The sequence below is a fragment of the Chiloscyllium punctatum genome, chromosome 9, assembly GCF_047496795.1.
Source record: "Chiloscyllium punctatum isolate Juve2018m chromosome 9, sChiPun1.3, whole genome shotgun sequence".
NCBI classification, from domain to species: Eukaryota; Metazoa; Chordata; class Chondrichthyes; order Orectolobiformes; family Hemiscylliidae; genus Chiloscyllium; species Chiloscyllium punctatum.
The window spans coordinates 113,444,605-113,459,949 of NC_092747.1; the positions used below are offsets into that span (position 1 = coordinate 113,444,605).

General features: G+C 43.9%; 1 protein-coding gene across 1 annotated transcript in view; it reads left to right on the forward strand.

Annotated features, from left to right (window-relative positions):
• The window catches only part of LOC140481614 (uncharacterized), a 220,152-nt gene extending 204,961 nt beyond the window's left edge, over positions 1-15,191 (forward strand). The window contains exons 43-48 of the mRNA XM_072578091.1: positions 453-551; positions 1,784-1,930; positions 2,891-3,007; positions 4,115-4,306; positions 5,096-5,382; positions 7,008-15,191. Of these exons, the coding sequence (XP_072434192.1) occupies positions 453-551; positions 1,784-1,930; positions 2,891-3,007; positions 4,115-4,306; positions 5,096-5,382; positions 7,008-7,268 (1,103 nt within the window). The 3' untranslated portion in view covers positions 7,269-15,191. The remainder of the gene's footprint in view (positions 1-452; positions 552-1,783; positions 1,931-2,890; positions 3,008-4,114; positions 4,307-5,095; positions 5,383-7,007) is intronic.
• Positions 15,192-15,345: the final 154 nt, after the last annotated feature.

The following is a 15,345-nucleotide window of genomic DNA, read 5'->3' on the forward strand; positions in this document are numbered from 1 at the left end:
GTAAGGACACTACCACCCATGCCAGAAGGGCTCTCTACTGCTGATCAATGAATTTGAGGAATGGAGGTCTCATACCTAGTAAACCAGAGTTAATTTATTACATGATAACAGATACATGCACCATCATCAGGAAAATCCATCTATAGTGATTATAATGAGCTCAGCCTGACAGACCTCATAGAATATGAGTTACCATACTGGGGCTGTTTACCTGTTTCAATCAGGGAGTCCTGGCTGACAGATATAACAGGAGTGTCAGTGGTTCTGTTCACTGAAAGCTGGCTCTTAGGGAGCTGGATCAGTGTCATGTACTGTTCACATGTAAATTAAGGGTGACCCGGTGATAGGATACCAGCCTCTGTGGAGTTATTGCACCATTACATTGAGGTTCTATATTATCCTCAAAATATGTGTAACTTATTTTTAAAATATATATATATATATGTTGAAAGGTCCAAGAGGTGACCAGGGTATAATGGGTTACCCTGGGAAAGCTGGACCACAAGGAGACCCTGGAGTTCCTGGACAGAAAGGTTCAGTGGGCCTCGCTGGTAAGTGAAGCCTTTTCTCTCTCTGATCTGCACAGTGTTGGCCTCATGTGACACAGCTAGTACCGGCGTTTGCTAATAAACAAGATAGACCGCCCCCCTGCACCAATCACATGTGTGCGTACAGTTAACTCTTCTGCAACGCGATGGTTATGTTCTTGAGCAGCCCTGCGTTATAGAAAAATCACTCTTTAGGAACAGCGCTTAAAGTGTTGGCGCTGCAATCGCATTACAGCCAACACGTGTTTTAAAAACTTCATGCCTCAGTTCGTCAATCGTGTGAATTTGCGTTGACAAAACGTGTATTATTGCAGAATGACCTGTACTTGAGGGGACTGTCCCAAATCTGTCAGACTGCCTTAGAATATGGCAGGACCCATAGCAGGATGGGTACTCATCCAAACGTAGCAGGTTCCATTTTGATTCCAACCCTGATACTCCGCCCCTCACTAGGAATCTGGGATCAGTCAATCATCCTTTACTTCTCTCAATGGTCATCTCTACGGTAATATCTCTTCGTGACAGAATCAGAACTTTCTGACTCTGTGCTGCATATTGTTTTTTTTTCCCCCATTTTTGACATTTTTGACATTTCTGGGAAAATCCAACATATGCTGAGGATGATGGTGGGGAGATTCTGAAGGGAGTTCTGGTGAACCTTCACAAAATATTTACACATGAAAACTTTATCACAAACTCCAGCCATTCAGCCCAAGGATGGTAAGCCAGACAATACTTCACCTCTTGGGGCCAAAATAGGGCCAAATGGCCTTGATTTGTTCCTGCTATCCTTTCCCAGCAAGTTTCAGATTTCCAAATCCCGACCTGGCATCATATGGTTTCAGTTGTTTAATGTCCAGCTCCTTAAGGAAGATGCAACTTCCAGGCACTGTGGAAGTCTGATAGAACAGACATTTCAAGACTTCCAGAGGACATTTGAAAAAGTTCCACATGAAAGACCATGTGTTGCACCCAAACATTGTGAGGATTCAGACTAAATCTTGGGAATGCCCACTAACCTAGACAAAGCGTAGAAAACTCCGAATCAATCCGAATGGGTGGAAATGCGGAGAGCCTCAGTGTTGGTTATAATTCACATCACACTCAGGGCAATGTAGTCAGATTCTGCAGATGCACCAGACTGGGAGAGCGTGTGATCTGGGGGCAAAAAGCTCAGTGTACGTTAAAAGTGCTCTGTGTTTGCTAATTCTCTCTTTGGTTTGAATGGGTTGCAGGTTTATTGGGATTGCCTGGCCCACAGGGACCAGCTCCTTCTCCTCAACCATTCACCGCACCGCGGGGAGCTGATGGCACCCCAGGAAATCCTGGGCGGCGTGGATTTCCAGGGGACCCAGGTCCAAAGGGGGTTCCTGGGGATGAAGGTGAGAGTGCAAACATCTGTTTAGTTTCATTCTTCCACAGGCAATTGAGCGAACACATGGTATTGTCTGGAGCAGTGCAGTTGAAATAGTAGAAAGACACCTCATCCTGGACTATCCTGCCTGACAACATTGTGTGAGCACTTTCACACACGTACATGCACACATACACACGTATACACACGTACATATGGACATGGAGTCATAGAGATCTACAGCACGAAAACAGACCCTTCGGTCCAACTCATCCATGCCAACCAGATATCCTAAATTAATGTAGCCCCGTTTTCCAGCACTTGGCCCATTTCCCTCTAAACCCTTGCTATTCATATACCCATCCAGATGCCTTTTATATATTGTAATTGGATCACCTGTGCACATGCAAGAATACATACACACACATACACGTGTACACACACATTTACACATGTATACACATGTACATGTGCACACAAGCGTACACGTAAGTACATACACACATGTATGCACATGTACACACGCTCACATACACATACACACACAATGTACATGCACACACACAAAGACACATGTACACACACGCATGCGCACGCACAAGCACACACACACACACATTCAAGGAGATAAGCCACTAACACCTTCTTCGCAGGAACTAGGAATGAGAGAAAAGATGATCACTCGGTTGTTGCCATTTGTGGGATCTTGCTGTGCACAAATTGGCCATGTCCTTGTGTTACAAGAATGCACTCCCTTGTAAATGTATTGTAAATGGCTGTGAAAAAAAAAGAGATCCTAGTGTGGTGGAGGTGCGATAGAAAGACCAGTTTTTTTCTCGTTTTCATGCCAAACCTTAATTCCAGACAAGCTGGAGAAGACCGAGTGTGAGAACAAATGCTGCTCATGTTGAACCTTGTTGTGAGACTGATTCTGGGCCTGAGAGTCTGTTTAAATCTCTCTGGCTGTGTGTTGTGTTTCTCTGCACAGGTCTGAAGGGCCCTCCGGGTAAACCAGGAATCCCCGGGATCACTGGCTCCCCAGGAAGAATAGGCCCCAGAGGTGAAGCAGGTCCAGTCGGACAACAAGGATCTTTGGGATTTAAAGGTACAAGGCCTTTGTCTGTAGCACACCCGGAGTGAGGGGAGGGGAATGGAGGTTAGGGAGATCAGAGACCCAACCTGTGTGACAAGGCAGTGCCATCCAGTCTGACACGCACCCAGGTCACAGCATCACTAAAGAAATGTTCAAAAGCACCCATCTCTCCCTGACCTCAAAACCCTTTCCCACAGTGCTCTCAATCTCAAAGACCCAAATGCTGAAAATGTGAAAACTACATAAATCACGCTGGGATTTCTCAGCTGTGTCTGTAGAGAGTGAGAAGGAGTTGACCCTTTCAGGTCAGTGACCTTCCATCAAAATGGAGGTGGAGGGGTTAATGTATTCACTGTTCAGCCATTTGGCCGTGCAGCACCACGAAGGGTGTAGGACCCCAGACTTATTCCTGGTAACCATGGTGCTCTGAGAAAACAGCACATGCACAGTAACAACATTCTACAGGGAGCTACTACTGGAACAGTGAGTGTGTGTCTGTGTGAGTGCGTGAGAGAGGAGTGCAAATGTGTGTCTGCGTGTGAGAGAGAGTGTGTCTCTCTATGTGTGATTGTATGAGAGAAGAAGTGAGTCTATTTGACTGTGTCCTTGTGTGTGAGAGGGAGGCTATGTGTCTGTATATGCATGTGTGTGAGAGAACGAGTGCAAGTGTGTGTCTGTTTATGTGAGAGAGAGAGACTGTGTGAGTATGTGTGAGAGGAGTGCGAGTGTCTGTCTGTCTGTGGGTGTGTGTGTGTGTGTGTGTGTGTGAGGGGGGTGGGAGTGCAAGTATGTATGTGTGAGAGAGAGAGGAGTGTGAGTGTATGTCTGTGTGTGAGACAGACTGTGTGTCTGTATGCAAGTGTGGGTATTTGAGAGAAGGTGTGCTAGTGTGCGTGTGTGTGTGTATATGTGTGTGCGTGCACGTGTGGGTGGTTATGAAGTGAGCTTTGGAGATGAAGGGTGATGAGAAAATCACAAAGAAGATTGTGTGATTGTGAAAGAGAGAGTTGATTCACATCCTCTCCTTAAAACATCCTGTCACCGGTCCAAATATAATTGCTTTAGTCATATTTTATCTGTATTGAATGGTAGATCCTGACCTTTTGTTTTATTCTGTAGGTGTCCCTGGCACCCAAGGGGTACGTGGGATGGAAGGTATGCCAGGCCGAAGTGTCAGTGTTGGATACCTCTTGGTTAAACACAGTCAGTCGCAGGAAATCCCACCGTGTCCACTTGGAATGAACAAACTCTGGGATGGATACAGTCTGTTATTTGTGGAAGGACAAGAAAAAGCTCACAATCAGGATCTGGGTGGGTTATAAAATAACTTGCTTCTGAACATCGATCTCTGTTTTCACATCGTTTCACCCCTCTCTTGTACAAGCTTATGAATGAGAAATGGGACTACAATAACCACATTTCAGCTACAGTTTAAATTTACCATGGTCTTTATAATTTTTACAATTCTATGGGGAGGTTTTAAGTCCTCATCGTCGCTCAGAATGTGGTTTTATTAAAATCCTTGTGAACAGACAGAAGTTTGATTTAACTTCTTAGAATTAACATTAAATGTGCCTAAGTACTGACACTCACTCACTTCAACGCTTCATCGGGACTGACGTTCTCTCACTGCAGCTCTCCCTCAGTACTGACACTCCCTCACTGCAGCTCTCCCTGGGCACTGACACTCCCTCACTGCATTGATACTCTCTCTGTATTGATTCTAACAATAAACTGCTCCTTCAACATGTTCCCTGTAACTATATCACTATCTCTGGACTGCTTCCCCCCTCACTTACAGTTCAACACTCACTCAGTACTACAGTGGGGGAGTGTTGGTCTGCTTTCTGTGCCGAACTCTCTGCAATGGGATTTGAACTCCTGACCAGACTTGAGGACTGGTGTATTACAGCTGAGCCAAGCAAGTCCATTATTTGATTGGGGTAGGAACACAATTATGTTCTGAATGTGTCAGAGCTCAGTTGTGAGAATGGAAGTTGGAGAAAGCGAATGTCGGTAATTGTCAGTGTACTAGTGGATGTGGTAAATGTGATAACAGGTTTTGCTCAGTACGTTCATTCCGGCTGTTTCACTCTCCAGGGCTGGCTGGATCGTGTATGCCGAGGTTCAGTACAATACCCTTTGTGTACTGTAATATCAATAATGTTTGCTACTTTGCAAGCCGAAATGACAAGTCTTATTGGTTGTCTACCAACGCTCCGATTCCAATGATGCCTGTGGCTGATGCCGAAATCAAACAGTACATCAGCCGGTGCTCAGTGTGTGAGGCTCCCTCTCTGGCAGTCGCTGTTCACAGCCAGGACATCACAATTCCAATGTGCCCCACTGGGTGGCGCAGTTTGTGGATTGGTTACTCTTTTCTAATGGTAAGATTTTACATAATTTCAATGTGCCACATATCTCCGATGTTTGATGTCGGGCAGTGTTGACTCATAATTTTACTGCACGTTGGGTTCATTATTATCCATCCTGGCTGTTTGAAAGAGCTAAATGTAAGGTGCTGCATTTTGGAAAGGCAAATCAGGGCAAGACTTGTGGAGAGTCATAGCGATGTACAGCATGGAAGCAGACCCTTCAGTCCAACTCATCTATGCCAATCACATATCCTAACCTAATCTAGTCCCATTTGTCGGCATTTGGCCCATATCCCTCTGAACCCTTCCTATTCATATAATCATCCAGCTGCCTTTTAAATGTTAAAAATGACACAACACCAGGTTATAGTCCAAGAGGTTTATATGGAAGCACTAACTTTTGGACCACTGCTCCTTCATCAGGTGGTTGTGATGACCACCACCTGATGGAGCAGCGCTCCAAAAGATAGTGCTTCCAAATAAACCTGTTGGACTATAACCTGGTGTTGTGTCATTTTTAACTTTGTCCACCCCAGTCCAACACCGGCATCTCCAAATCATTTTAAATGTTGTATTTGTTCCAGCCTCCACCACTTTCTCTGGCAGGCATTCCATACACACACCACCTTCTGTGTGAAAAAAGTTGCCCCTTAGATCCCTTTTATATCTTTCCCCTCTCACCCTAAACATATGCCCTCTAGTTCTGGACTCCCCTTCCTCTTGGGGGGGGGGGGGGGGGGGGAGGGAGGAGGGAGGAGGAGGAGGAGAGGAAAAAGATATAAAAGGGACCTAAGGGGCAATGTTTTCATGGAGAGGGTGGTGCGTAGATGAAAAGAGCTGCCAGAGGAAGTGGTGAAGATTGCTAGAACATTTAAATGACACTGCTTAAAAGATGGGTATATGAGTAGGAAGGGTTTAGAGGGATATGGGCCAAATGCTGGCAGATGGGACTAGATCAGTTTTGAATATCCGGTTGCCATGGATGAGTCAGACCAAAGGGTCTGTTTCCATGCTGTACATCTCTATGACTCTAGGTCCACAGCCTCTGCTCTTCCCCATGGTCCTGTAAATTAATTACCTATCGAAATACCATTTAACTTTGCTAATACCACCCTTTCATTCACTGCATTCACAACTGAGATAAGATAATTGCTTTTACCCTCTGGTTCAAATCATCTTATATGTGTGACCATCCTGTCACCGGAAGCAGTTTTTTTTTCCTGGCTTTACCAAAGTCTTTATAATTTTAAACAGATTGTCAAATCCCCCTTGACCTTCTCCGCCCTAAAGGAGAACAGTTCCAGCTTTGAGTGTCCACATGTAATTCCCTCAGCCCTGGACCCAGTCTCCGGAATCTCCTCAGTTCCCGCTTCAGTGCTCCAGATTGTATTTCCCAGCTTTGGCCACTTGGAACAAGAAATGTAGTACATTTACAGATGGCAGCCAGAGCTGGGGTCACCTAGACTGAGCTGGAGGTGAGCTGGTATTCAGCTTACTCAATTGCAGACTGCATTTCGTCAATGGGAAGAGATCCTTACATGAAAGGAGCTGATCATTAACTACTGGAGGTGGCTATTTTCTGTGACATTATTAGTCTATGATGGATGTTAATGAATATTCTGTACTTTCCCTTCCAGCACACGGCTGCAGGCAGTGAGGGTGGTGGTCAGTCCTTGGTGTCACCAGGCAGCTGCCTGGAGGATTTCCGAACCACTCCTTTTGTGGAATGCAATGGTGCCCGCGGCACGTGCCATTACTTCGCCAACAAGCACAGTTTCTGGCTATCGACTGTTGACCCCAGCCAGCAGTTTAAGGAGCAGCCTGTACCTGACACTCTGAAGGCAGGACAGCTTCTAACCCGAGTCGGGCGGTGCCAAGTCTGCATGAAGAATTTATAACAAACACCACCCCCTGCAATAAATAGACAATCACTCGCACCCTCAGGAATCCAAAGGGTAAAGGCAACAATGTTATGGACAGGAAAAAACTGGCAATCCAAGTTAAGTTGCGCTGTCTTTGAACTAGGAACCTCAAACACAGAATATCTGACAAGCCCATTACATAAATTGCCCATTGGAGAGACCCTGACAAGCACATTTAAATTCATTAATGCACTAAATCCAGCTTATTCTCTTTCAGGCTTAGCACTAAAACAAAAACTAATATAATGCAACTTGAGGTTCACCAGCCAAGCCCTGGTCACGGAAGTGCAGGGATGAGAAATTTCTGCCCTTTGGCAGAATTCCACCTTCTTCATGTAGGTCTGCCCCGAAGAACTTTTCCCATTCTGGCCCAGGGAAAAAAAAATGTCCCTCAGCTCCTACCTCTTTACTCTGCAACCAATCTGACTGATTTGCTGGGACGGGGGAAGGGTCGAGGCTACACTTCTGCAGCTGCCACTCCTGTGTGCAAGCAGCCTTCCGACACTGGGGTATCTGCCTGGTACGGCCTGCACTGCAGGAGGCTGTCACCAAGGCCGAAGGGCTGGGATTCAGAAGTATAGTGGAAAGAACAGACTGCACGTTAGGATCGAGGCTGTGGCTGGGTGGAGGAGTGGGACAAGAATGTAAGGAGCTCGCAGAACAACAGTTGAACTTGTGCTGTGACTCTATTGAGCTGTCTGTAAGGTGGAAGTAGTGTGTGTCTTATGATGTCTCATAGCTACAGCAAGGCAGGAGGCTGGTTAATATAGTATTGCATTTCTATCTCAAACATCCCCCTTTAGACACAAAAAGAATTCTACGTATTATCATTTACATAACTGACTCTGCGCAACTATTCTCATACATTAGCCATTATTCTCATTAGGCCTTGCACATTTCAGCCAGTCTTTGTATCATGTCAATCCCTTTGTAGTATTTGTTCATCTGGGTCCTGTTTCTTCTCTGGGGAATGTCGTCCTATTGTCACTTGTTGTTGCAGTTTTAGTTGTTCTGTTTCTGGTGCTGAAGGTTGGTCTGTATGGATGGTGTGGGTGATCCGATTTGGCTGCCTGCAGTATCGGAACAGCTTCTCCAGTGGTACCTGTGCTCGCAATGGTGTTGTGGGGCGCTCACTTCCGTCACATTGGCAGTTGCTGTACACAGATGCCCAGCTGCCAATTTGGCCAACTCTTGTCGAACACTGAAAGTTTGAACACTGAAGGTTTGGCAGTTTTGTAAAAATGAAATATGGCTTTTCGTAATATCCCTTTGATTTTGTCACTTCAATCTTCTTTTGGTTTCAGTAGCTTTTATTTTTAAATTGGAAAAGTAGCTTGGTTCAGCCTGAGTGTTTCTACTAGATTTCTTTCCATGCCTTCTATCGGTATGCATCTCTGCTCTGGGCCCAATGGTTTTATGAATCCAATGGGAATTTTCACTGCTGACTCAGCCTTTCCATTTGTCCAGGGGTTAATTATCCAGATGATATATAGTGTTAAATTTCCTAATCCTTTATGAAATGACAGAATTCTTGACTCAAACTGATGCCATTGTCGCTCTTCACAATGTTTGAAATGGTGGTGTGTGTGCACACGATGCTCATTCCTGAGGAAGGGCTCATACCCGAAACATCCATTTTCCTGCTCCTCAGATGCTGCCTGACCTGCTGTGCTTTTCCAGCACTATACTCTCGACTCTGATCTCCAGCATCTGCAGTCCTCACTTTTGCATACAATGTTTGAAATGCCCTACCAACCAAGTGTACTATTAGGCATTGACAGTCTCATGGTGCTCATGGGAGGTCGACTAGCTGACTTCAAAAGTAACCAGAATAAGAGTCTACAGTGACATGATAATAGATCCTGGGAGACTGATGACATCTACTTGCAGCTTCACCTGGGAACTTCTAGGTCATCAGCAATTTCCCAGCTTGTTTAGCTTGGTACACATCAGGCAGCACAGTGGCTGATGTAGTCCTTGATTTCATTGCTTCTGTTCAGGCAGCAGAGCCCTTTGCTTATCTTCCTCAGACTCAAATTCCTTGGTAGCTTGCATGGATTTGCTTTAGCATCTCTCCTCTCATTTTCCTTAGCGATAATGATTCTATTTCCTTTGACCAATAGTCTGGAAACTCATTTCTCTATTCCCAGTTCTTGTGACCAAAGTGGTGTTCTCTGTGTGTTTGGGCCATCCTTCCTTGTTGGCTAGTTTGCTTGATTGGAGTGAGGCACCATTGGATTCAATTTCAAATTCAATTGGTGACTTCCAGAACAAGTTCAGTTGGATCTGGAAGGTTTCACAATCTATAACATCCTCTACATCTTTATATGCAGCTCAGAAAACATGTTGGAGATTTACACTTGTTTCCCTTACTCTGAATATGAAGATATAAAAGTAAGCCTTTGCAGATGTTTGCAACAGATAGTAATGACTTAAGGAAAGGGGTTTGTGCTCAAACTAGACTGTCACATTGTCGATTGAGATACATATTGATGAAAGTGTGCATAAGCAACAACAATGGCCAGGTACGGTTTCTTAATCGGAGTGTAGTGTCATTTCATTTTTTTTTGTGTTAACAGACTGAATGCAGTGCAACCAGTTGTTCTTGTTGCATCGAGGTGTTCCTATTCCTGTCTTGCTGGCATCAGACGACGGGGTGACTTCACCATTTACATCATTGTATTTCAGCATTGACATCATTATTTGATTCTAGTGAACGCGGCTTCTTATTCTGTGCCCAACCAGCATCTCTGAAACTGAGGCAGCATGGGCAATTCAAATTCCAACAACAAATGGGTAATAACTTTGCTAAGTAGTTTACAAATCCAAAGGAGGAAACTCCACACCGTTTACATCTGTGGATCACTTCATCACTGCTCCAACTATTTGGGATCCAGGTGAAGATCTTTGCTGACACTCCACAACCTGTGTGTTTGATTTTGGGCAATTTTTTTTTGGGAAGCAATTTTTTTTTTCTAGTTCACCTTCAGGTTCACCTGGTGGACTCTGTCCAGCAGTCACAGTGGCTTCTTCAATTGTATCTTGGCAACCAATAAACTAGCAGATCATTGATGCGATTTCCACGGTGGGAATATTCACAAACAACAATTGAATGCCAAGTAGCACATGCAACCATCTATCTCTCCCAAATAACACCCAGAACATAGTTAAAAGGCTTTAATGGCTACATCTTTCTTTTCCAGCTCTTAAATTTCTGGCTTTCCAGTTAATCTTGGAGCTTCTGTTGGCAGACACTGAATTAGTTTTAGACTGCCATTAACTCTGTGATAATATTCTTGTAGAATACATCCGAAAACTAGAATCTTCAGCTGATAACTCTCCTGTGGCCATCTGTGTCTGCTTATGTGCTTTCAATATGATTTAGCTTCTTGCAGTGTGTAAATTGCTATCCCCATGTTGGATATGCCTTTGTGTTACCCTTTTGTCCACGAATCCTTTGGCCCGCAACGTCTATCAACATAATGCAAGGCCTGCTTTTGCTATGAACATGCTCTAACTGCTGGTTTACAACCTCAGTGCTTCTGCAACTGTTGATCCCTTTCCTGCGGGTAAGTTTATCCTCTCTCAATAGACATGCTCTCACTGCAGGATATTTTATGCCAAGTAGAATCTTGTCTTCTATTAGGTCATTTTTTTTAAATACACAGTCACAGTATCCTGTAAGCTGCATTATTGCAGTTTCCTACCAAACAGTAGCTTGTTTTATAACTTGGGCTCAAAAATTAAACATATATTGTTTGTAAGTTACATTCATTTGGGAACTCAAAGCATGCCTTAGAGACCTTCAAAAATTGGTCTTCCACCCTTTCAGTTCTTTGGAGAAATTTTGGCTGATCTACACATTGAAACTTTTTTCTGGAACAACCCACACAGCCCTCAGTGGCAAATGTGCAGCTACTCAGTACTGTTCTGGCTTGTTAATTAAATCTGTCAAAATCTAATCACTTTACCATTGAGTTGGCAGTTTTTCTACTCGTAGTTTCGTGTCACTTGGAGTGGCCCCAGGAAAGGAAAGTCCGTAGTCATCGTTTCTTCCCCAGTAATTCAGTGACAGCCGTCTGCTTCTTTGTCCCTGTTTCGAGCTTTCAGCAATTCTGAAACATTCCTGTGTTCCAATTTCAGTAGTGGTGCTTCTGTATAGTTCTCCATCATAGTCACAGCCCACCTCTGATAACATATTATGAGCTCTAAGTGTCTTTATTGGATCTAGCTGTCAGATGGGAGAGTGCCTCGTGGTAGCACTCACATGATTACAGCAAGGCCTGTTTTTATACAGCATTGCATTTCCATACCAAAAGGCCTGGGATTCACACAGGGTGGGGGCGGGGCAGGCAAGAGCCTGGTTGAGGGCTCAGCTGGGATACCGAGGTAACAGGACTGAGGCCTGACAGCTAAGATGCAGGAGGGGACAATGAGACATGTGATCCAGGAGGGCCCACGTCCACCTCCCTCCCGTGATCAGTCACTATTTCGTAAAGGTTCAGGATGGGAATCTGAACTATTTCCCCTTTACCCATCATCATTATTGCTGCCTTTCCACTGCAGTCTGTACTGGGGAGAGGGGTGTTAAAATATCCAGGTTTGTGGGCTGGTGGGGGGGAGGAGGAGGTTGGGAAAGGGGAGGGGCTTCACAGGTTTCTGTCACCATGGAATATGGAGAGTTTGGCTGAAACCTACAGGAGCACGTAAAGTAAGAACATCTCTGCAAGTTGCTTTAAAACACTGACTTTCATATTTATCTTGTGTACTATACTATAAGTTGATCTCTAATATGCAAACTTCAATAATAATACACCAGCTGTTACTACACTGCTTTATTGCTGTTTTGTTTTTGCTGGAGTTATGGGTCATATTAATTTTCATTCCTTTATAAATACATTCGCTTACAGAAGGCTAGCCTTTGTCAGCTATTCCTCATTGCCCCTGCAGAGGTAGTTAGTTAAAAGGGGTCACAGTGGAACATTGTTGTAAAGCACTGTGGTCATCCTGTTTTGCTTCACAAGAGATAATCCAGCAAAGGTCTATGGCCTTTATCTTGTATTAGACATAAAAACTGCAATGAATACTGAAACAGGAAGATCACTTTGATACAAATTCATTGGCAAATTGTTGACCTCAAGACAAAAGGGGTTACTCACTTTAAGACAAATAATTCCACCCATTTGAAGCAGTCTTCAAGCATTTACACTTCACTACAGATCATTGCTAGAACTATGTTATCCCTTGTCACAAAAGGATTTCAGACATATGTATGAGTTGGGAGCAGGGGTAAGGATGCACAGCCCCTCAAATCATGTTTGGCCATTCATGTCATTGATAACCTTTCACCTCCTTAATTAAACACAAGACCATAAGAAATACGAACACATGAGTATCTAAATATATTTGTAGCCTTCTTCTGTCCTCATCACAACTTGCTTTCTGACCTAGCTTTGTATCAACAGCAAATCAACAATTGTGTGTTCAGTCCTTTCATACAAGTTATTTACATAAAATTAGTACAAGTTGCATTCCCCAGGGGCACACCACTCATTACAAAAAGCACTATTGATGCCTACTTTCTCTTTCATGTTAAGAGCCCTAAATCTGCCTTTCTTTCCCTGACTTCAGCAATTCCCTTCCACGTCCACCTCTCCCTCCTCCCTCTCTACGGTCTCCCTGCCCTTTTTGTCTTTGGTCACTTGGCCCTTGGAATCATCAATGGTGACTCAGCGGGTGATAATCTCATCTCAGAGCCAGGGAGCTCAGGTTCAAGTCTCATGTAAAACCCTTTCATTCAGGCAGACACTCCCAGTAAGGTATACTGAAGAAGTGCCACACTGTCAGAGGAGCCATCTTTCAGATGAGGGGTTAAACCGAGACCATTTTTGCCTTCTCTGGTGAATGGAAAAGAACTAGTGGCTCTATTTGGAAGAATGGCACACTATTTATCCTGTGGTCTGAAACAATATTAAATGCTTCAATGCACATTTTTGGAAAAGAAAGTCAGATCAGTATCACACTGCAGTTTGTGGATTTGTTGCTGTGCATAAATCAGTTGTATCGACTGCATTATAACAGTGACAACACTTAAGAATTCCTTAATTAGGATGTAAATCATTTTGAAACATCCTGAGGAAAATGGAAAGGTGCTCCAGAAATGCAAGTTTTTTTTTGTCCATCTAGGCTTGGTTTCAGACCAGCTAGGCATTGAGAAAAGTTTACAGGCAAGACTCCACAAACAGGAGCGCAAGGTTTATCTTATTTCCCCCACCCCCACAGTGAATACGTCATCTTCTGAAATTGCTTGACTACTAAAGAACATCTTAGCTTAAATCATTGTTTTAAGGATTCCACATTCCACATGAAACCTAAATATTTAAAGGTTGTATTAAAATAGTTAAACATTTACTTCATTATCAATAAATACTCAAATTCTTTGAAACTGAGTCTTTTCAAATCAATCTACTGGGAGAAAGAGAGGACTACAGATGCTGGAGATCAGAGCTTAAAAATGTGTTGCTGGAAAAGCACAGCAGGTCAGGCAGCATCAAAGGAACAGGAGAATCGACATTTTGGGTATAAGCCCTTCCCACCTGGACACCCCGTGCTGGCCTCTTACCCGCCCTCGATCTCTTCATAGCTAACTGCCGCCACGACATTAACCGCCTCAACCTGTCCACCTCTCTCACCCACTCCAACCTCTCACCCTCACAACGTACAGCCCTCCACTCCAACCCCAACCTCACCATCAAACCGGCAGACAAGGGAGGCGCGGTGGTAGTTTGGCGCACCGATCTTTATATTGCTGAGGCTAAACGCCAGCTCGCGGACACCTCGTCCTACTGCCCCCTTGACCATGACCCCACCTCCAACCACCAAACCATTATCTCCCAGTCCATCCATAACCTCATCACCTCAGGGGATCTCCCATCCACCACCTCCAACCTCATAGTCCCAGAACCCCGCACCATCCGTTTCTACCTCCTGCCCAAAACCCACAAACCTGACTGCCCCGGCTGACCCATTGTCTCAGCCTGCTCCTGCCCCACCGAACTCACCTCTGCATACCTCGACACGGTCCTGTCCCCCTTAGTCTAAGAACTCCCCACCATTCCTGAAGAAGGGCTTATGCCCGAAACATCAATTCTCCTGTTCCTTTGGTGCTGCCTGACCTGCTGTGCTTTTCCAGCAACACATTTTTAAAATCAATCTACTGCCAGAGGTTCGAATGAGACATTAAACTGAGGGCTTGCCTGCTAGGTCTGGAGATGTAGAAGAACGCGTGGAGCTATTTAAAGAGATGAAAGTGGTTCTCATTGCTACTTCCTTGACTAATACCTTAAAATACATTAAATTTACTATCTACAAGATCTTTGCTTGTGCAAATTGGTTTCACAACAGAAAAACTTGAAAATTACGGTTACGCATACGCTATGTACAGATAAATAAAAATGGTGCTAGACAAATGCATATTCTTTCCCAGGGTTCCTTTCATATAACCTGCAGTTTGTACATTAATATTGCGGTTTCCTTGCTGCTTTAATGTTACATATCTTCCCACTAATTTATGAATGTTATAATTAACATTGCTGTCAAGTTAGCAGCAGACAGCAATATGTAACACTGGTGGTTAAAAGGATAATCCGATAAATAAAAGGTGCTAAAAGTACACACAGGGTGTGGAATGGGACTGAACTTGAGACAGAAGAATGGAATGAATATAATGTTAGGCATCAGCAAAGAAAGAAATTAAGGCACATAAGTTTTAATGAAAAGATAGCCTTGTCAAAACAGCAATACCTGTAAATACCATCATTTTTGTCATTCTATTGTACGGCAGATGGAAGTTCTCAATTTAATGTAATTATCCAAATTAAAAGTATTTTACTTTTTATACTTCCTTCACTTATTTATTAAATTCTGGTGATATTTTTCTCCTGCAGCGCCACCACTGAAACAAAGGGCAGAATTATGGAATGACCGATTTACTTGGACAATTGCAATTTTAATAGTCAGTTCAGCTACAAAGTGCGTTTCTTCAATGTGAATT